General features: G+C 38.6%; 1 protein-coding gene across 3 annotated transcripts in view; it reads left to right on the top strand.

The window, feature by feature from the left end:
- Nucleotides 1-23,486, top strand: part of bcar3 (BCAR3 adaptor protein, NSP family member) — a 79,157-nt gene that overhangs the window by 50,417 nt on the left and 5,254 nt on the right. For 2 of the 3 annotated variants that reach the window (XM_038715150.1, XM_038715151.1), the window contains 8 exons: nt 15,060-15,188; nt 16,845-16,970; nt 17,408-17,524; nt 17,886-18,124; nt 18,925-19,025; nt 19,588-19,722; nt 20,625-20,843; nt 21,270-21,871. In XM_038715150.1, the coding sequence (XP_038571078.1) occupies nt 15,060-15,188; nt 16,845-16,970; nt 17,408-17,524; nt 17,886-18,124; nt 18,925-19,025; nt 19,588-19,722; nt 20,625-20,843; nt 21,270-21,871 (1,668 nt within the window). Of the gene's footprint in view, nt 1-3,788; nt 4,206-15,059; nt 15,189-16,844; nt 16,971-17,407; nt 17,525-17,885; nt 18,125-18,924; nt 19,026-19,587; nt 19,723-20,624; nt 20,844-21,269; nt 21,872-23,486 lie in introns of those variants that run through there. The other variant, XM_038715153.1, reaches the window with a different exon arrangement.

Below are 23,486 nucleotides of genomic sequence, written 5' to 3'. Positions count from 1 at the left end.
GAGATCATAGGTACTTCTCAAAGTGATCTGAAAGATCCACATTCCCATTAAAACACCCACATACAAACACTAAGAGCTGAAATCAACGTAAGAATCACAGGGAGGGGTGAGAGTCGTTAATTAGGGTTATTGGTTGCATTTGAAGCAATATGTTTTACTTCCAATTAAAGTTAGGATGTTAATAAATCAGTCCATGCAAAAGCAATTTATTGATATTCACAAAGTTATGGTTTTGACTGGTCTTGAAATAAAATCCAGAGTCTTCAATGTCCGAGACCGAGACAATGCGGTCGAGACCGAGACGAGACCAAGACCATTAAAAAGTGGTCTTACTACAACACTACCACCAGCAACATTACAGCTTTAGTGTTAATGTGTCATAATTGTAGTTTTGTGTATCTCTTTTATTTTTCCAGCCCACAACTTTAATGTTTTGGTTCACTCTCACTGCACTCATAGCGTAGTTTTCAGTCACAGCACACGGCTGTTTTCAGAGAAAACATAGTTTGTCATATCTGCTTAAAGGTCAATGCTGTGTTCACAACATGTTTCCACTGCCCCAAAGTAGCCAAGAAAATCAATTATTGCAGCTTACAGCTAAAACAATGTCATGTAAGATTTGTTTCACATTTTTGTGATTGGGGTCATCTACAGTTTCAGATTGTAATTCACTGCTGTCTGAAATAAGGACAACTGTATGTATTTATGATTACAATGCTTACGACCAAAAACTACTTTACTACTCTACAACTTTGCTAACACTGCCAAACATCAAACATGTGTGACACAAGACATCTCAAACCAGCTAATATTACTTACTAGTCCAACAGAAAGAATGCCAGCTCAGTGTCTGTCTGCAGCCTTTTAAACACAAAGCTCTCACCAACGTCCGGTCTCTGACTTGATTGCTCTCTTTTTCTGTTCTTAACTTCCTCTGTCAATGTCCTCTTCAGTCTCTTCACCTCTGCCAGTAGATAACGATATGTCAATAGAGGCTAGTTAGCCTGGTTATGTTGCCAGTTCTCCTGGGTCCAAGACAACAACTGTGCTTCTCTCCACCAGCTGTTTTTGAAGTTTTGAGTTACATAATGTTGCTTGAAACTTGGGTGGCAAGCTAGCCCACACAGTTAAACAACCAACATAAAAGCACTTAGTTATGTTGCAAATGTCAGTGTGTTATCTATTAAGTTTGCTGACATCAACTTCAGATTCATAGCTAGTAGCTAAACCTCTGTCTGTGAAACCGCTGGTTAATTTACTTTGCTAACACAGGCAAACATCAAGCAAACGCAACAACACCAGACATAGCAAGCAAAAGGGCCAGCTCAGCATCTGTTGTCTGTAGCAACCATTTCATCTAATTTAGCTCACGTCAGCGAGTAATAGCCAGTCCGATTTTTCTCTTGTCCAGTTTCTTGCTTGGTCACTCTCTGTGTTTTTTTTCTTCCTCACATCCTCTGACAATGTCTTCTTCACTCTCTTTTATAGCCTTTGCCATGAAATCCATACTGACAATTCCAAGCTAGCTTCTTCTTCTCATAGCTAGCTTGCTGAAAAGTCTTGTTGCTATGTGACATGGTGGCATAAAGCATTACGTCAGTCTGCGATATGTTTCCTGCCTGCGAATCCATTGCGCACTACCAGGCACCCAGGGCCCTGCTATCTTGCAATGGCAGATGGCATTCTCCCTATTACAAAATAGTGTACCATTCAAATGATTTTGAAGCTGTTATTTTAAGATAAAATTACTACATAATGTTGCTTTAATACAAACCATGAAACTTTGTACACATTATATACTTGCAACTTAATGGGCTAAAACTCTTCTGTTATCTCAGCCCCACTGTACAACAAACAACATATCAACAACAAAACTGCAAATTTAATACAATTTTACTTAACAAAAATGTTGATCTTTCATCCCCCCATTTTGTCACATAGCTTGTTGAAGTTGCTGAAACAGCTCTGCTCTCCTCCGTCCATTTGACAGAAAGAACAAACAGATAGAAATAGAAAACATAGAACCTCAGCACTCTGATTTCTGTCCCCCGTTGTTTTTCCAGAGCATTCCTGGAGCGACGGATGCGTGTATTTTAAGGTGGACATTTAGCCTAGCTGGTGATTTGGGGCTGCTGTGGTTGGCAGTAGAGTGTGTGTTGCTGTGTGCTGCCCCAGGGAATGTTCTACATGTATTTCCTTCATGGATCCTCAGAGAGTTCACACTGTAATTAGTGGCTCCCTTTCCTGCGGCAGAATATTCCTTTTAACTGGTTTCTGCTGGGGTGTCACCCTCAATGTGTGTTTGTGTCTTTGTTGATGGATTTGGCTGTTCATATGTATACATGATTGTGCCTATAATGTATGTCATGCACGTTGCTGTCCTGTTCTGTGTTTTGTGTATGTTCTTTATATCTTTATATCTGCTGTTGTGTCTGTGTGTACTGGGTACCCATGTGAGTGTATGTGTCTGTAATGCGTCTGTGTCCGTGAATTGGTGGGAAAGCTGTGGCACTTAAATAGTGTGTGGGTGTAATTCCTTAGCAGTCATTAAGTAACACAAATGGCCAGCTATTTATCAGCGTCACTCTGCAGGACACACACACACACACACACACACACACACACACACACACACACACACACAAACACACAGAGTTGACTCTTTCCTCTTGTCTAGACACTCATACAGCAGTATTATAGATTATTTTCAGTAAAAAACAGTGAGTAAACCTACAGCCACTTACCATTAAGTGTTTGTACATGGTTATTGTCAATGTCTGGTAGCTATTTCCTCTGAACAAATCTTGCCAACACAGTAGTTTCTAGTGATGTAGTTTCTGTTTTTAGTTTGTTTGTGATAAAAGGAAGAACTAATTAGTTTGCAAGAGCAGTGAAAGAACCATGGCTGAACAGCCAGTCTTCTGTGACTGTAAACTGAATATCTTTGGGTTTTGGATTTTTCGTTGTACAAATGCAAATTATCTTTATTTTGAGGTAACAAAAGTGATTTAGTGAAGATATGACATTATACAGGTGTTAGATCCCCGTGGTTTATTGCAAATTTGCACTACAGACTGGTGACAAATTAAAGGACAAAACAACACGAAGTGTCTTAGTATGAAGTCAGGCTACCATGAACAGCATCAGTGCTCTTCGCTAAGTCTTTGGACCTCTGTTGGAGGGATGAACACCATTCATCCACAAGATATTACCTCATTTATATATACCACCTTTATTTAATCAGGCAATATTGAGATCAGTATCTCATTTGCGAGAGAAACCTGGGCAGAAAAACAAACAAAGCCAGACAACAAACGGACATATAGCATCAGAGACAGCCACAGATATTACTAAATAGATTTGAAGATTGACGTTTATATTCATTCAAATTCCATAATTTGGTGTTATGGAGATAGTGGTGGAGAGCATTGTCTGGCACATTGGTCTAAAATCTCCCCATAGGTGTGAACTAGGTTGAGATCTGGTGAGTGTAAAGGCTGTAGCATTTTATTAATTTCATTTTCAAACTCTCCAAACTATTCAGTGAGCCCTGGTCCACAGAAGCATCTGCATTTAGTATGTTTTTCCTGTGTGCCTATGTATATATTCTTCCATCCATCATCTATGTGTTTTCAGCCAGAGCAGGAGAGAGACTTTGCCCTTGGGCCACTCCCAGTGAGTCCACACATCATTGGCTCACACCCGATCACATGGGTCTTTCTCTAACCCATATATGGAGCTTGGGGTGGGGCAAAAGGGGAAAAAGTGTGAGAACAGATCTCCAGAGCTGAATGAGCAGTGGAGGTTTCACTCTGCAGGGGACTGTGGAGGAGAGACAGATGACAGATACAGTAATCATCCTGACAGGGATGTTGACAAGCTCCCTTGCAGATTCTGACTTATTCTAGTTCATCACACCTGACTACGCTCCAAATTGTTTAGTCCATTTGAGTTTTTGTAACTCTGTGATGTAAGTTTTTTCTTGGAAGAGGCCAATGGGAAACACTAATGGACTTGTCAACTGGTGAAATAGTTACGCTTTGGTATTTACTGCTGAAATAAGCTGGCTGCGGGCAGTATTAGGTTGCCCAGTTAGTCCTGGCAGTTAAGAAAAGTTAACAAGAATGTCGGAGCGATGCAGCCTCAAGACCCTGACAGCAGCTCTGTGTTGCTTCTACCACAAGAACTCTGTCATCACTGCAAAGGTGAGAGAAGGTGGAGAGTATGTGTGAGGATGTGTGCTTGTATTCAGTCCATGTTATGTGTCAGTGTTTTCATGTCAGTGTTTGTGTTTCTACCTGTGTGTGCAATCCTATATGGCAAGTTTTTTGTGCATGCTTGTAGTCTGCTGCCTTTTTCTGTACACTAAGAAGTGTGCTTGTGGTTTCAGAGTATTTATAACGTAACAATTTGGACATGCTTTCATGCAAGTGTACTTCCCAGAGCTCTCTTAATCTGTTGTTATAGTTTAAAGACCACAGGAAACTGGGCAGCCCACAGCGAAATATTAGAAAAAATGCATTATTGAAAAGACACAACACCACATTGCACAGTAGAAAACAATCTAAAAAGCACATGGTAGCACTTCCAGCCTGAGCAAAATCTAATCACACTGAATAGTCCTCCTCTTTCCCTCACTTTCTCTGTGAGCTGAACACTGGTCTTTTATTAGTTGGACCAGACGCTCTCATAAATGACCGACTGTGTGACTGTCTGACTGTGTGTGTGTGAGATATACAGCTGGCTTCATCCATAACTAGTGCTGAAGACAGACAAGGCAGTGTGTGATGGCAAGGGTGAGACAGAGATAGTTAAAGATGAAGAGGTACCAGGACGAGGGCGATAGTCCTCATGAGGATGATAAATTACTAACTTGTGATAGTTTGTCTTCTTTATGACGTCAGTGAAATCTATCAATGCCATTAACTTGATTGGATGGAGTGAGCAGTGGGGCAGCAGGCTGAGGTGATGTGGTTTGTCCCTGCAGATCAGCCAGGAGATGGTCAGTTCTGTACCTCCTGGCTCACATTTACATCTGCTGTTAAAATGCAGTGTGCGCCTGGATAAAGGAAAGCACATGCTAATGCATGGTGTAAATTCATGTCACATGCGATGGAGTCTATATGAGGAAAAAAAACCCTTAGGTGTCAGACAGATGAAGTACACTCTGCACAGAGTTTAGTTTAGTAGTTTTGTTCCATTTAATTTTGTTAATTTTTTATTTAATTTTGTTGTTCAGTTAATTTGGATGCCCATGAACTTCCACTGTAGCTGATGCATATCCATCATTCTTACTAAATAATTAAAATTCTCATCCAGAGGAATTGGTAAAACATGGATAAAGGAAATGGAAACAACTCAGAACTAAAACATAAAAATGCACCAATAAGACAAAAACAAACTGGACAACACAACTGGAGTCATTACAAAACACCACGGTCAACAGATGCCAAATAAATGGAAACAAAATTGGAGTCACAGACTGTCAATGTCAGGATAGAAACCTCCCAGGATTGTTGACAAAACATTCTCACCAACAGGTCCGTGAAGTAGCTGTTCTGGTTGATATCTTTATCAGCAGAGTTTGCCCAGTTGTTCAAACTGAGATTTTTTTTCACTTTAATGAACATTAAATCTGAACATGGATGAGCAATAAATGAAGAATTAGATATCAAATACTTTACCAAAGGAAACTTGGATTCATGATCAAACCTGAACTCGTCACTTCCTCTGACCTTATGTAATTAACTCTCATGATTAAACACACACACTGTCACTGGACCAGTCAATGTGCTGAAGAGCAGTTTCTCACACCTTTGTGCTGTCAATCCTCACATTATGTGTCAGAGAAACTTTTAATTGGACTGCCTAGTGCAGAAAATCTACAATAAAGTGTTTCTCTTCTCAAATATCTGATATGTTGTGCATGCGAGAAGGTCATCCTGAGCTTATATCTGTTAATATGGGTGTCTTTGATGGGGACAGGGACTTTCATCTGCATGTTTTATCAGTTTTCCCTCTAGCACTGCATTTCCTCCATCCTTCATCTCTCTCTCACTTTACATCCTTCCCCCAACACACTCACTCTTTATTTTCTCTGTTGTCTTTATCTCTGTATGTGTGTCTCCCCATGCCTTTTCTTTTGATTCCAAAGAGCCTGGGGTTTTTTTCCTTTCTCTTTCCCCCCACTCTTTCTTTTCTCCTCCATCTGTCTCATTTGGGAAGTTGCCATCTAACAAAAAGAGAGGCATCTTATTGTTTCCCTGGGTGTATAAAATGTTCTTGTCTCAGTCATGAGAGACCCCAATGACCTGTTTTAAATACCTAACCATAGTATAAGACAGTCATTAACAGAGGGAACAGTATGTAATTTTTATTCAAATCTTAGCAGCACAATAATTGTATACATACATATTTCACATGTTCCCTACAATTGGACAGAACCTATAACACAAAATAAAACAGTACAGTAACATGGAAAAAGCATGGAATAATCATCATTCTTTTGTTACAAAGATAAGCTTCTTTTTCTCTGTCTGTAAAATAAAATGGAATTTACTCAGAGCTTGAGAGTGTTGTAGCTCTTAGCACATCATGCACACAAAAAAACCTCAAAGAGGGGTACAGTTCTATAGGGCGGCTTTTTTTTGAGCAAATCATTTAATCCTTTCCAGTATTTTTTATCAGATTTCCTCTGGACTCAAATCTCAAATACATTTCTAAAACTAAAGCAACAGCCTCACACAGGGCTCAGTTGTTGCTACAACACTTAAGTCTGCAAACAACCAGTTTGAATTGAGACTTGTTTATTAAACTACATGCCCAAAATGAACATAACACCTAGATGTGTTTGTTGAACATGATATTCCAAAATTATAGTTTTTAATATGCAGCTACAATAGCCCCCACGCTTCTGTAAAGCATTTCCACCAGAGTTTGGAACCTGGTTGCAGGGATTTGCTCCCATTCAACCACAGGAGCATTAGTGAGGCCTGGCTGGCAGCCGGTGTTCCAGTTCATCCCAAAGGTGTTGGATGGGATTGAGGTCAGGGCTCTGGGCAGGCCAGTCAAGTTCTTCCACACCAAACTTTAAAATATGAGGTGTGGAACAACTGGGGCTCTCTTCAACTTGTTTTGTTCGGGGAATATTATTTGTGGAAAATGTGTGTTTTTCTCCACCGAAAATGTTAAAACAATCAACCAAGAAAGAATCCTGTCTTGGTGCTCAGTTTAAGTACATCTGATAATGAGCCTGGTCTTAACTAAAAACACAAAATAAATTCTTGAATGCTAGATTTCTTGCAGAGACAGACACACCCCACTATACAAGAGTATCTCAAAGATGGCACTGATGATGATCCCTCTGTAGCTGTCCCAGACTGACCAGAAAGATGCCTCCTGGCCTAAACACAGGAAGAAGCATCATTTAGTTTTGAATAAACAGGAAAGGAGGGAACTTTGTGCTCATGGAGTCAAGATGTAGAGATCCAGAAAGAAAGGGGTATTAGTTTTCATATTCCTTCATCAGTTTTGAGACTGTATATCCACAGAAACTGTGCATCCTGCCCTTAGTGATTATCAGACTAACTAAAAAAGCTGCATAGAAGAAATGCAACTTCGTAGAACTCCCGTCTGGGGTTGGAGATAATGAAAAGGTTTTTGCTGAATAATCATGCAGCATGCAAAAGTTCTGCCTTTCTCCTGGATGTATTTTCCAAAGTAGCTGCAACACTGACAGTTCAGATTGTTTATGTTGTGACTTTTTGAAACTTCACCTTGAGTTAATTTGACAGGTGGATGGATGCAAACAGTACAATAGCTAGAGACAGCAAGAAGTGCCACGAGGCGGGGGAGAACTGAAAGGCAGAATATAAAGAGAGGAGGAAATACCAGATAAACAGTACAAACTGTTGGTATTTTAATGATGATGAGGATGTTGATGATGATTCATGAAAACATTTTGATCTTTCATCTATCCATGGCAAGACTGGGAAAATCTTAAGTCAATTAAACCAGCAATAACTGATTTCATTGGCCTCTTGGGGGGCAATAAACCAGAAGCTGTGAACACAACATTAACAAATCATAACCTTTTAAGTTGGTATGATTAATTTGCATGACAAATGAATGCAACATTAGCGTTCAGTTGGACTTGTTTCTGGCCACATGGCCAAGTCCAGTATTAACTATTTTTAGATCTATTATTTTGTCGCCACCAACTGCTGAGGGAGATATATCCCTCTTTAGTCACTAAATGTAGTATACAGTGTAGAGTGGATTTATAGAGCTATGTCACTAAAACCAGTTGCCTGCTGTGGTCGAAAATGAGGTTATGAGAATTGTGAGAGTGAACCAAAACAGTAAAGTTGCGAGGCGGACAGCTAAACAATGAGATGAAACTAGCTCTAAAGCTCTGTAAAGCCGAGGGGAGCAGCATGTTCAGGTGATAATTCATTACAAGAGAAGCCTCTTTCATATTGTCACATTTTATACATGTTGTCATTTGACACATTTTTATTATAGATATATTGCTAAAATGCCAATTTTTTTGCGGCAGCTTTTCGAAAACAAAATTGTAATTAAAGTTGCGATGTTTATGGGCATTTTTTTGCGATGAAATTGTGGGAATATGTGTCAACTGCAAAGGTATATGTGATTTTTTTAAACTTTAGAATCATAGTTGAATCATTAAACAGTCCCTCCAGGATTTTGCATGCCTAACCCTCAACCCTGCATGTTTAAACCAGCTTATCTTGATTCTTTGTGTGGGACCGGGATGCAACAGGCTTCGGCTTTAAAAAAAAAGTGACAAAACTATGTGATTTGACTCGTTTGAAAACTGCTTGTCAGTAGACGATTTCCTTTATGTTCGACCACAAAACTGCACGTTTGCAAAACAGTTTACCCCCTGCTGTGGTAAAGAAGATCTGGATACTGTTTTTCATGGTCCTCATCGGCAAATGTGAGACATTAGTACCACACATGTCTGCTGCGATTTGTAAACAAGGAAGTGAGCAGGCTGACGTATGACAACATTTTGCGGGAAACGACATTGATAGGTCAAGCTCAAGTTGCGGTGATTGGTCAAAATTACAAGTCGCGCTGGATTCACATGGATTTCTTGGATTTTTTGTTAATAGTTCTGATCGAGACTTCGTGATTTCCGGGAGCGACTGTTTATTCAAGTGAGATACTAGTCTAATGATCTTCCATTTTCTGCCTTGTTTCAAGACACAGTAGTGAATTCCACAAATAAGTCACAGTTAAAATTGGTAGCACAACATGATTTTTAGATACTTAATTGCATATGAAGACTAAAGCTGCATACCCTCATTCCAACCCCAAAGTTATGTAACACTGCCCCGTGCAATGATACATGATTCCGAACACTTCCTGTAAACTCTAAAATCCTTGCACTCACATCACACATAGTGATTTGTCAGCAGTGCTACAGATTTTAAACTTGAAACTATCAGACTGTACAGTACATTGATATAAAATTATGCTGACACCTGCTTCTTGGTATACAGACAGTATATTTTAATTGGACAAATATTGCTGTGGTTTTCTGTGAACATTAAATATCAAATAAATCTAATTTAACATTTTTTTTTACTAGCTTTAAGGCTCTCTTGTTATTTTTCATCCTGCACACTCAGGTTAAATGGATGATGTTGGACATCAACTGCAGGTCAGTGGTTCAGTGCTTTCCTTCAGCCCTCACATCATAATACAATACATAGAGGATTTGAGCAAGACAAGGATTATAATGTCCGCAAGTGTGTACATGTGTACACATGTGTACAATGATGAGGAATCAGCGTTAATAATGCTAAAAGGTTATTTGTCTTCACCTCACTGAACTCAAAAGACAAGCAGCTTACAGAGTTGTGTGCTGCTCCTGATTGGTCACCAGCTAAGAGTGGATTGTCACAACAACCGAAAGACCTGATTTCAACCTCATGTACCATCTCCACCACACACACACAGAAACCTTTCAATAGTTAAAAAAATACTTGTATAAAATCCAGGTAATCCACAGAAAATCCATTCATTATTGAAATCATTTTTGAACAATGCCATTTGTTGTCTGTGTATCCGAAAACTGCTGCAATTTAATGCAGAGTAAAATATTCTTTTGATGTATATTTTAGACACGTATAACTGCTAGATAAGGGGCATTGAAGTGTTACAGTGAAGAAAAAAGTACAATATTTTGTCAGGAACCTCTCCTGAAATGGAAGTTCTTACCTTGGAAGTGTCTATACCTTTTAAATTCTACTGAAATTCAGTACTTGAGTAAATGTAGAGTACATGGTTAGTTGCTACCTCTAACACTTAACCTTCACCCCTGAGATTCAATTCCGTCATTATCATGGGATGATCACAGTCAAAGAAAAATGGTCTTCTTGTCGTCACAGTGATTATAGATAAAAACAGGTTCAAAAATTCAAGTGCACTGAGGCTCATTGTCACTGGGGATGTTAGAAAATAAGGTTGTTGGAAAGACATGTCATTACAGTGCTCAGTACTCTTAGTTCTGTGTTGTGATCCATATAAACAGGGTGGTACAGTATAAATGCAGCTGCTCTCTGAGGATGACATCATATTGCAGGGTCTTATTAAAGGCCAGCCTATAAAAAACACTCCTATCCACCATCTCCTCCCTCTGTACGCATTCATTTGTTTCTCTTCCATAGTTTCTGTTTCGCTTAATCCCTCCTTCCTGCCATGCATCACTGTTTCGTACAGCACTCCTCTGTTATTCAGTCCTGTTGGCAATGTGCCTTCAGATATAAAGACATTTTATTGTGACTGTTGTAATGAATGTAATCACAAATGTGACTCTAATCAATAACAAAACAATTGCATCTGTCATTCACTAGAGCTCTAACACAAGCCAAATACACTGACATTAATACAGCGAACAGCTCTTATGCTTTCAGTTTATCAAGTTCAGATCTATATGTGTTGCATAATTCTGGTACAACAGGAAAAGCATGCTGCTCAGGCAGATCAGTTAAAATCATTATGTTACAACTGCTTTTAACTCAGAAACAAAATAAAAAGTGAAAATAAATAAAGGTGATGCAACCTCCAATTCTTCCCCTTTTAAACTTTTAAGTACGTATCTCATCCTCTCTTCATCCCTTAGTCTAAAATGATAAAGAATTGATAATGAAGTGTGCAAGACACTGAACCCTAAATTGCTGCTGCTGATGAGGCCAATGCCACAGTGAAATATGGTAATAGACTGTATATACTGATGCAATATGTGGACTACAGTCTTGTCGCCATGATTGAAGAATAATGAAAGGTTGGGTATCAACTGTCAATTACTCACACATTAATTTTTTGTTCTTTACATTTGTATAAAGACATTTCATATTGTCCCCACACTCAAATGTTATTCTGAGTTTATTCAAATAACATAATTTAGTAAATTAAATAATAAAGTGGTAAAGTAAAGTTTTAGTATTATTATTAATTAGATTATCCTCAAGATGAAAACAGAAAAAAACCCTTATTATATAGTTTTGATACCTGCACAAAATGGAAATAAAGATGATGCAAAGTATAATTTAATTTAACAGATTTTCATTTTCAGTTCAGGTAATTTTTATTCGTTTGTTTAAAACTTTGTGGCCGTGTAAATAGTATCATGCTCCATATAGTGAAATCAATGACCGCTCACTACTGCTTCTAAATACTTTCCACTGCTGCATCAATGCACATAGTCATATGACACAAGTTAGGCTCTCACTGGTTTGTGTCTCTGTTTCAAACTAGAAACAAACAAAATCAGTGCATGTGCATTATGACACCGGGCCTGTTGTGTTCTGCTCTATTGCTTTCTGTGTGGAAGCTGTAATAGGATACGCTGACTTCCTGTCATGTATGGAGAAGTGGAGGCTGAGGGCAGAGTGGTCTATTCTAATGACTTTAGAGAGAGAGACAGAAAATGTGAAAAAGAGAGTTAGAGAGGCCACAGAGAGAGAGAACAAGCAGTATAGAGTTGAAAGGATGCACAAGGTTTCAGTTTCATGGGGATGCTTATAGACATATTTCCAATTTCATATACATGCCCCAATAATTCCCTTCGAGTGTGGGTGTAAATGTCAGCACTCTCTTGTAGCTCACCGTGAGCTCAGTCTGCCTTGAACCGCTTCATCCATGCAGCTTTGGATCAAAGTCTTCTTCAGAGCTCAATCCTTAGAGTCTTCAAGGCTCATTCAGAGTCCCCGGGCAGTTTTCTTTAAAGGTCTCTTAACACCAGCACATGGACCTGCTACCTATGATTTCCAGTGGAGAAATTACAGCTAAGAAGAAACAGCATAGCATTATCATAATATAAAACCATGCACCTAGCACCTGCAGTAGAACCTCTCTTCCAGTTTCCCTTGAGCTGTTTGGAGCACAATGTTGGGTTGTTAATTCAAAGAAAGCAATACATTTTTTAAATTATTGCTTTTTTTTAAAAATATTATAACACAGAAAGCATTTCTTCTTCATCACAATGTGACCGCAGGATCCTTCCACATTGTTTAAATTAAATCAACTTTAATTTCTAATGCTTGCAAGCTGAATTCAGCTTTTATGAAACTGCATTAAGCTTTTTTTTGAACATGAGAGGGAAATTTTATCATGTTTCTATTTCTATCGTGTTAGCTTCACTTGTCTCTTGGTATCACAGAAACAACAACATGTGCCTTTTCGGCCTTGTATCGAAATCTTCACTTCTATTTTACTCCAAGGTTTAGTCTGCCAACTAATGGGGAAAAATGTCTGAGCCTGTTTTTGGCCGAAGCCTCCATGGAGCTACACTGATGTTTATTCTCAGTGGGATGAGAAGTTCTAGCAATTGTGTCACATGACAGTGAGCAATTTGATTCAGTGTTAAAGCCACAAATAGTTCCGAGGGGTCTCTCTTTTGGAAGTATTGTGAAGGTTCACTAGAACTGACTGTACTTTCTGCAGCACAGGAATATCGTGAATTCTGAAAATTGCTTGAAATTACCCTTCATGACCAAAGGTACCATTAATGATCAGGAAATCAGTATAGAACTACTAACTCTAAACAGAAAAATGCAGCTCTCTGTAGGAGGTCAATGACAACAAAAGTGAGCTGGACTGAAGGGGAAGTGTAATGTTTTTATTCACCACAAATGGCTGTATCGGGTGCAATAAATGTGTTGTGGATTGTCCTTGTTATAAAAATATGAGGGCATAAAAACACCCAAATCTGTAATATATATTATTTAAACTTAAATTAACACCCATCGAATTAATATGCCTGCACCACTTCTATCAGCTTTACAGCTTTAAAAAATAAAATATTATTGTTGTTATTATCACTATTATCTGTCTCAGATGGATACTTTAATTAACTAATGAAACAGGGAAGTCTTTGTACAGCACTGAACACTGTAATTAAAACTATACTTACAATATTTAATTAATGTTTCACCTGTCAGAGCTACTCGGCGAAAGATCAGGGAGGTGACTGTGTGTGTTTACGTACGTCAGGTAAGGGTGTGTATGGAGGCAGGTCCGGGCAGTTGGATCATCAGGATGATGACATATTAAGAGGCAACAGGTGAAAACCCGAGAGAGAAAAATCACTGAGGACAGAGACAGAGTGAGTGTGAGCATGTTGCTTGAGAGAAACAATGCAGAGGCCCAGCAGCTGTCATGTAAGTGTGTATGTTTTGGTGTTTGGCGTGTGTGTTTTACTGCTGGTATTTGTGCTGACTCTGTATCCTGTGAGGTTGTTAACAGGTCTCTGTGTCCTCTCTGTCGGGATAAAACTGTCTAATCAATCTTTTCATCATCTGTCAGGTGATTATTAAACTATTGTCTGTTTCTCCCTGTCACTTGTCTTGGTAGCTAGCTTTGTCACTTTATATGTTTTGGGTGACCTTGAGTTAATTTAGTTTTAGTACAAAGGTCTAAGGGTATTGTTGTGTGTTGTATAGACTGTAAAGTCATGATTTGATTTGAATTCAGTTTTTCTTTAAAGTGAAGTCAAATGGCTTCTTGTTTAGGATGGCTTTCATTTCTGTTAGAGGTACATTAAAAAGCTTTTCAATTCATCAAGCCCTAATGTTGTGCCTTACTACATATTGTTTTGTTGCTGCTGTGATGTACTGAGCGGTCTTTCCTTTTTATGTGTGTTAGTTAGGAGTACTACTAGTAGTAGCAGTTGCAGTAGTTGAAACTGGTTGTAGCAGTATCAAAGAAATGGAATAAATGGCTTTACATAATTTATATTATACTACTATCAGATATACTATCAGAACCCGAAATGTGACAAAATAAGTATGCTGAACATTAGCTTTAGCATTACCTTTGTGATTGTTGTATGAATAGTGTTGTTGAATTGTTGCTGCTATGTGGTTTGCTCCACCTGTGATAAGTAATCCAGGAGTAGGGATATCCCAAGGTGTTAAAGATACATCTGAGTCATAAAATTATAAACAGGATAGAAATGGGGCTTGAATGTTGTTGCTGTTGTTGTTGTTTTTTTGTCATAAATTCCTAGATGATTTTTTCTATTTAGATATCTAAAAACAAAATAGTCAGAGCCCTCTGAAACCACTCTGCTACACCATAATGAAGAAAAAGAATACAAAAGTCTTTATTTTTCATTTCCTTGCAAACAATCACATCCACCCTCCTTTGTACTTTCTCTTCTTTTTTTACCTTTATCCTTTCTGTTATGCATTTGCTTCTTTACCTTATATTTCTTTTTAACTTCTATGGTCACTCTAGAGTCACAGGTTTAATATTTGTCATTGCTTTTCCCGTGCCTTTGAGCTTTGACCTCATCACTGTTTGTTTTAGGGAATAAGGAACTGTTTTATGATTATTGTCAGTCTTGAGGTTTGGAGTCTTCGCTACAATCCTCCTCAGATGGTCTGTGTAGGAAAGTTTCAACATCGGCTGTCATCAACACTATGGATGGATGAATGAAGACAATGGAGTCTCTTTCTGTGTGTTTTTCCACAGAAGTCAGCCACAGTATTAAGTTCTGTTTTTGTATATTTGTTTTATCGCAGTTCTCCAGAGATCAGTTCATCCTGGACTGCCCTTCAGAGAAACTTCGCAGAGAGCTGGAGGAAGAACTAAAGATGAACTGTGAGGAGCCCAGAAGCCACGCATGGTACCACGGAGCCATACCCAGACAGGTAACACACACATGCATTTGAGTCATGAGTCCCTCCCTTTAAAAGCCTGGTTAAAAACTTGTTGAACCAGATCACCTATTATTAACCTGCCATACTGCACATGCAGTGCTTACAGAAAGATTATAGCTTAAATATTGGCCTCAGCAGGGTTATAACATAAGGTCAGTGCATAAAAAGCTCTTTCTATATGGTGTGTGTGTGTGTGTGTGTGTGTGTGTGTGTGTGTGTGTGTGTGTGTGTGTGTGTGTGTGTGTGTGTGTGTGTGTGTGTGTGTGTGTGTGTGAGATTGTGAGTTCCTTCTGAAAGCCAGCTCTGAGATGTAATCATTTTAATAAGCTGTTTCCTTAGACAAACTAAACTACCATTATATACTATACAAACACTTGCTTAATTAAAGTCTGTAACTGTGTGTGAAGGGTTTTGTGTGCGTGTCTGGTTTTCATGTTTTCATATCCATATGGGGACTTTAACCTGAATGCACACTAACTAATGGGGACTTGTGTTACCATCGGGACAAAAATTGTGGTCCTTATAGGTAGAGACTGGTTTTTGGAGGTTAAGACTTGGTTTTTCGGTTCAGGTTACAATTGGGTTAAGGTTAGGCGTGCGTGTGTGTGTCAGAAGAGAGGCAGTAAATATAACAAGAGTGTGATAGATTACAAAGTTTTACAAGAAACATTTTGAACTCATTCTTGAACAAAATATTCAGATTTTTGAATGAAACAGTAAATCTCATGTCTGTGAATTGTATGCTTCATCGCGTCCTACAGCTCTGCTTTTAATTGTGAATTGATTCAGTGAAGTGAATGCTTTATTTAATCTAATATTGATCATCTGTTCCTGTTGTATAACAACTGGAAGTTAACGATCACAGAGTTTTGCATTTAGTCTTGTGTGACGTTTATGTTTTCACAGAGGGCTGCAACTAAAGATGCCCGTTAATTTAAATGGCCATTTTGATGAACTAAAATTGCTTGTTTTTTTATCCGTGCAAAGCCCAAATAAGTGTATCCTAAATGACAAAGAAAAGCTTCATCAAATCTTCACATTTCCGAAGCTGAAGTTTGGTATTTTTGCTTTAAAAAACAAACAAATAATAACTAATTTGCAGTCGACCAACTAATTAATTAGTCATTCTTAACCTTGGAAACAGCAGTTTGACCAAACGAATCTCAAAATAACGTTAATCTTAACGTCTATTTGTTAGCTTTTCTGGAGCTTTTAACCAAAGCCTTTTTTGTTGTGCAACATATGGGGAGATCAGTTGTCACGGATAACTCTCTCTGCCATAAGTACAAAAGTGCAAGACTTAAGACAACTTTTTTGTCAGACAATACATACTGTATCTCTGTGTTTAAATGACTCAAAGGGTGTTTTTCCCATATATGAAAGTTAAATTATAAAACATCAATGTAAATTAATTTGATTATTTTTTAGCTGGATAAATATTGTAATAGTTTGAGGCTTTAAATGTCCTGTCTTATGTAACCACTACACACCAGCTGGCCCCAAGCACATAAAAAAGAAGGTACCAATATAACAACCTACTATTATTAGATTTAATGAAATGTTTGGACTACAAACAAACACTGTGTGTGTGTGTGTGTATGTGTGTGTGTTGTGTGCACCCATATGTCATCCTCTCTTTTGTTCCAGGTTGCAGAAAACTTGGTGCAGCGTGACGGGGATTTCCTGATCCGTGATTCGCTGTCCAGTCCAGAAAGTTATGTTCTGACCTGCCAATGGCGAAATGCTGCCCAACACTTTAAAATCAACAAAAAGGTAAGAATTCATAGAAAAAACTCCAGACTGGGATGTTGATTCTCTGTGGGATCGGCAACCTTAGCGGCCCTTTTACATCTACTTTGATTAAAATGTAGCTTAAAGAAGATTTAACTTGAAGAATATTGTAATACACTTTTAAGTTATGTAAATAAAAAATTATTGTAGCAGAAACATATTTCTGCTACACAAAATTAGGTTTATTTTTTTCTCTCCAGAAAATGTTCTGATATTTGTTATTTCCGTGTGAATTACTGTGAAAAATCTGAGAGGTAAAAAGCCACTCTTTGGTTAAAGTGGTCACAATTGGTAGACATTTGCAAGTTGTGACATTAGGGCGCAAGTGCCATGCTTCATTTTAAGGATTCATAAAAAAAGGGTTGGGAACAACCAGATTATAACAAGTAAATAAAATCTTTTTTGCATCTCTCCTTTAGGTAGTGATGTTGAACGAAGCCTACTCCAGAGTAGAGTACCGGCTGGAAAGGGAAGGGTTTGACAATGTCCCTGCACTTATAAGATACTACGTCGGCAACAGAAAACCTGTCTCCCAGGTGGGTTTGGTCACAGTGTTTTTATGGAAACATCTTCATAGGTTCTTTAATACAGTTTATTTGTTGGTGGTTAGTTTGTTTTCCTAATCGGAACAGATAAAACAACAACAGGCTTGTTGGTCAGTGTTGAGCAAATACTACCTTCTTCTGTTGACATAACGGAATTTCAAATGCCCTCCAAAAACTGTTGTGTTGTGATTAAATAAAATGTTTAACTGCCTTTCTGACATTAATATGTGCCCTTTCTCTGCAATTATACCGTTTTATATCCTTTATTCCACTAAGAGAGAGGGTTTGAGAGAGAAAATATGTTGAGTTTACTGTAGTTTGTCTTATTTTGTCTTCTCTCTGTACATTTAAGGTGGTAGGAGCCATTATCTTCCAGCCAATTAACAGAGGGCTGCCGCTACGCTGCTTGGAAGAAAAGTACGGATTGTCCAGTAAACATCGAGAGGCAGCGGGGCTTATGGCACAGGAGAGGCGGACTCACAAGCGCCTCAGCCTCAACATTACAAACGGACACACACACGACAACACACACGCTGTGCACGACAGCAAACACTGCCAGGACAACAGCATGGGCCGAGGCAGCCACCTCAGGTTGATACACAAGAAAAAAACCCACTAACACACTGATGAACACCAAAGCAGCTGGAGTAATGGATGTGTTTGTTGTTTCTAGACATTCACGTATTAAGCTTGTGCAATTTGTTAGATTTAAAGATGTTAGATGTTAAAGACTGTTGTACTTTTTAGCTCCAAGCAACACAAAGCTATTACTGGAAGTGGTTAGTGGGATACAGACCAAATAATGTTGTCTGCTGTATTTAAATAATGGAGACCCACCTTTACTCAGCCGTCCTCTCTTTGTTTCTCTCTCACACCCTCTGAAAGACATATAACAACCTTTTAAATCCCTTCCTGCTTTTAAGCTTGTGTGCCTCGACCTGTTTACATTCATCATTCAGGCAGTAGGCTATAGATCTGACATGTTACATACGTATCATAAGTCCTCTATAAATAAAGATCATGGTGTATGGCTTTTCTGCTGGAAGGAACAGAGCTGTGTAATTTCACACTGCATAGTAACAAATCAAGCATAATGTATGGAGTGAAGAGACAGAGCAGGAGCAAGGAAAAGATAAAAATGTTAGGAGACAGAGAAGGAAAGAGGGGTATAGGGAAAGAGAAAAGTATTTGTACAAAAAGAAAGGTGTTGATGTCCTGGTCTTCAGAGGAGTTCTTTCTTTGTTTCTTTCTCATTATTGGTGCTTTTTATTCTCGCAGTGTTAACCTTTATATTCATATTTAAAATATGTTTTTTTTTTTTTCCCCTAAAGGAATGTTTATGTGTAAATATGTTTACTAATATTAATTTTCGATTGTCTCCTTTCATTCAGATTGAAGGATCGGTGTGGAAGCCAACCAGCAAGTCTCAATCAGGTCCAAGAGAGGCGCCGCCCGCTCAAGGCGCACCAATCGGAAAGTTACCTGCCTCTCGGTAAGTGAAAGTGAGATTGTTAAGGACTTCGAATGCTTCAGACGCAGTCCTTGTCAGATCGACTAACAGCATCTGAAACAACGGAAACTATTCAAAACAGACCGTTTCACCCCATTTTATGCAGTGATTAGCCGGGTGTGAAAATAATAGGGGATTTGTACATTTTTATATATTCCTTACACAACTACTTGATTTTCTGTGTACAACTGAGTGCATCACTGTGAATGTTTCTGTAAGAGACACACGCTTTGTATTATTCATCGTGTATCACTCCATGCAGGCAGACAGCAGGGTTTTGGCCCCACTTTTGTTTGCTATTATTTGGAACTGTTTACTTCGGTTTTATAAAAGGCTTGTTTCTTTGAAGCATATTGAAGCCTTTTTTCACTCTTTATTGTGCAGTACATGTTTATGAAAAAATCGAATTTAGATGATTAAATCACAACAACAAGTGGTCTGTGTAACTAATTTCGTAATTCAACTCATCTTCTTTTTCTTTTTTTATTCCTCTTGGTCTACACACTTTTTCCTTCCTTTTTCTGTTATGTCCTCTTCTCCCCAGGATCTAAATCACAGCCCCAGCAGCCTCCTGACCCTCACCTCCAAAGCCCCAACCCCAAATCTCCAGTCTTTCGGACGGGCAGTGAGCCGACACTGAGCCCCTCTGTCCCACGGAGGTCTGCAGAGCTTCTGGCAGGTAAGGTGACCTGGAAGATAAAATCCCCTGTATCTGTGTGATAACTGAACCACACAAAAAACAAAACCTCAGAAATATTACACAACCACCTGTCAACCTGGTATTTTTATGCTGCTGAGTAAATACAATACAATGTGTGTTCAGGATCTAGTTTAGTATATTGTGTGGCCACAGAATGATCACCAAGCCATATTTTAATGGCTTTATTGTGTGAATGTTACACAGCATCAGATTGTGCCCCTGCACATTCAGTACCAGTATACATGTCAAAATACTGAATTTTGACAAATCAGAAGCTGGCCTTGCAAATTGTTTCTTAATGATACAGGGTGCTTCACAAGATGTAAAAAATAAACAGAAGAGACAGATGCAAATAGACATTCAAAATCATTAAATAGATACAAAAGATAAAGCAATAAAAACAAAGAATAAATAAATGACAGTCAAGTAGATAAGAACAAAAAACATTTTTGCTCCTGTTTTACCTATCTTTTATATGTTTTAGTCCCAACACCAAAACACATCACTGCTGGTAACAATCAATGATTAAAAAATAGCCTTGTTCCACACCTCTGAATCGCCACATCAACACATCTTTTATTTGTTCGGCTTTAAAAAAATAAACCTGTCATACTTACAGCCAATTAAAACCAGCCAGTCACTATGCCACTGAAGTGTGTACCTGTAGGTGTAAACACTCTTCTTATTTGCTCCTGCCATTGTATCATGCGAATGTAACCATGTCCTCGTGTGCTTTCATCTTAGGCTTTCGCTTTGTTTCTCTTATTCCAATTTATCATCAGAAGTAAACAAAACTTACTTGATTAAATTAATAGAATAAAGAATCAAGTATATCTGATAAAACATATTGTGTGACTGATGTTTTCTTTGTGTGTTTCCAGGCCAGGCCATCCGGGGCTCCGACAGCCAGCTGTGTCCTAAACCTCCTCCCAAACCCAGCAAGGTGCCGGTGGCTCGACTGCCTCGCTCCCCCTGCCTTCAACCACTGGTTCCCCCATCCAGCTCCTCCAACCTCACAGACTCCACCTCTTCCAGGCTACCTGCACCTCCCCTGGATGCCACAAGTGTAGAGACTCTTGGTTCTGCGTGGAGGAGTGGAGGTAACTATAAATAATATTATATTTATACTTTTGCACTAATAACTTCAAATTTGGCTGTTTTTATTTACTGGACACTTTTCGGGTCACAGAGCTTTACTTGGAGCATTTTAAACAAATAATCAATCACTGCCCCATAAGTTTTAAGAGGTTTGTAAAAATATTGACCATTTCTCTGGATCTGTTGGATTTAATTTAACTGCTAGCGAGGGTGGCTTTGCAGCAATTTTCCTACCAGTTTGTTTACGCTTCTGTAGTTTTTTTACCAAGTGGGAGATATAGTATGGGCTCAATAAAGTTCAATTTAGATTTTAAGTGTCTATAGTATTGTAGCTGTTTTCTGATACATTCTGATTTCCTGAAACCACTAGAAAGGAATTGGAAGTAAGCTAATGTTAATACTTAATGGATGCGATTGTTACTCCTCAGCCACCGCAGGCCCTCCTGTTCCTCCAGTCAAACCCTTGAAGTTTCATCATCAACTCCTGCATCCAGACTCTGCCGAAATGGGTCAGTATTCAGATTCAGAGGCAAAAACAGGACGAACTGAACTGCTGCAACAGAGTCCTGCAGACCTGAGGTCCTGCAGCCCGCTGGAGTGGGAGGAATCAAAATATAACCCCATCACAGTCGACACCCTCCAACTTCAGCCTCCGTTCTGCAGCTACGTGGAGAGACTGAGGAGAGAGGGGGACGGAGGGAGAGAGGAGGAGGGGCAGGAGGAGAAAGAGATGGGAGGAAAGAGAGGACTGGACAGAAGCTCCTACCATCACGCCATCGCCGCCTTAGAAAACACCAGCGAAGATGAGGAAGAGGAGGGCGAAGACGAGAGGAGGGAAAGGGAGGGGAGCAGTTTCCAGCGGCCCGTCGTAGAGACAGAGTCGACGTTCCAGCCGGCAGAGTTCGGATCTCGACTATTGCCGCCGGAAAACAAACCGCTGGAGATGGTGGTTCTAAAGAGAGCGAAGGAGCTGCTACTCAGCCACAATCACCACAGTATAGCCAAACACCTGCTGATGGCCGACTGCCAGGTAAGCACACACACAGTGTAATTATCGAATGCTGTTATTTTATTTCTCTTTATTTCACAATCATTAAATCTGGTTAGAAATTAATTCACTTTAATACAAACTTCACATTTCCAGTAGCAAACATTTGTAGCATATTAGCAAAATTTAGTAGTTTTTTATTTATTTTATTAATCCAGGAACAGGTTCTTATTTTGAACACAAAATAACTGCTGGAACTTTCATTTTATAATATATTAATAAAATAATTAAAGATATTGAAGATATTTCCAAAGCATTTTTACCTCTTTTCTTCTTATATCATTTCATGAGGATTTTTGAGGCCAATATCAATTTGAGAAATTCAAATCTGAATTTTCTTTCTTTGAGAACTGTGACACAAATACGTACTGAGCCCGAAATTTTAAAGGTGAAAAATAAACTTGTCGGTGCTCTCTAGTGGACAGACTATCAAGGTTCCTACACCAGGTGCTGGATTAGTATGTGTATTTAGTATGCCACAATTCTGTTTTTCTAAAATATAAAATTCGGATTTTCTGAAAATAAATAAAGTATAGTGTGCGACTGAAAGCCTGCACGCCACAGCCTAACAGCCTGTGCCCCAAGGCCTGTTGTGTTCCAATCAAAGTTGGGGTTCGGCATTTTCCAGTCGAAATTTCCAGCTTCCAACCTCCAAGCATTTCAGGTGCACGACACCAAACAAAAAAACTTGGCTGTCCGTGACAAACTGATGTTTCTTGTATACACACAGTTGAACTCATAGCAGTGCTCTTGGTGTTAATTAAAAAGATTGCAGTTTTAAGTGACTTTACTCGTTAACTGTATTCCCATGTAGCTACATCAGAAGGTAATCTGCAAAATTCAGTTAAAGTTGTATATTTTCTAATATTTTCACATGGCGTTTTTAACATTTTCCCGAACTGTATATCATAACCAGCTACCCAATAACATGGCCACATATTGTGACAACAATTTACATGCAGAACAGGTTGTACTATATTATAGTATATATTAATTAAAAACAGGCAATTGTACATTACATCGCCTTTTAGTTGATGGTTTACTTTATTTAACACCAAGGACACTGCTTTGAGTTCAATTGTGTACACAGGACACATCAGTTTGTCACGGTCAGCTATGTTTTTTGTTTACATTTGGCGCTGTGCACCTGAAAAGAGGTCGTAAGTTGGAAATTTCAGAATTATCAGTCTTCCTCTTCTTGGAAGTAATGTTTAGAGAAGGTCCTTTTCTGTAAACTACAGTGAACAGTGTTCTACATAAAACCCAGTATGTATGTATACTACTTTTTAAAATTAGTTTTATACATGTAATATATACATATACAAAAAGGTAACTGGACATTTAAAGTAAGTGCAAACAGAAAGTATACACAATCCTGTGTCATGCTTCACTTTTTAAGACTTGTAACTTGTAACCAGTAGCTGTTTAATGGTTAATAAATAATTTAAGACTTTGCAGATCAGTTGTTCAACTTGTTACAAAATCGTGAAAAATCCCTTTAGCTGATGTTTGTCTTTTTGTATTTAGTTTATAAATGTTGTTATTCATTAATGAATAATCATGGGTTTCTCTCTTCCTCATAAACCATCTAAACTTC

Source organism: Micropterus salmoides, unplaced genomic scaffold, assembly GCF_014851395.1.
Source record: "Micropterus salmoides isolate LMB-PRFRI ecotype aquatic unplaced genomic scaffold, ASM1485139v1 Ms_hic_scaffold_13, whole genome shotgun sequence".
Lineage (NCBI taxonomy): Eukaryota > Metazoa > Chordata > Actinopteri > Centrarchiformes > Centrarchidae > Micropterus > Micropterus salmoides.
The sequence above is the reverse complement of the archived record's forward strand: the minus strand, read 5'-3'. Positions and strand labels throughout refer to the sequence as shown.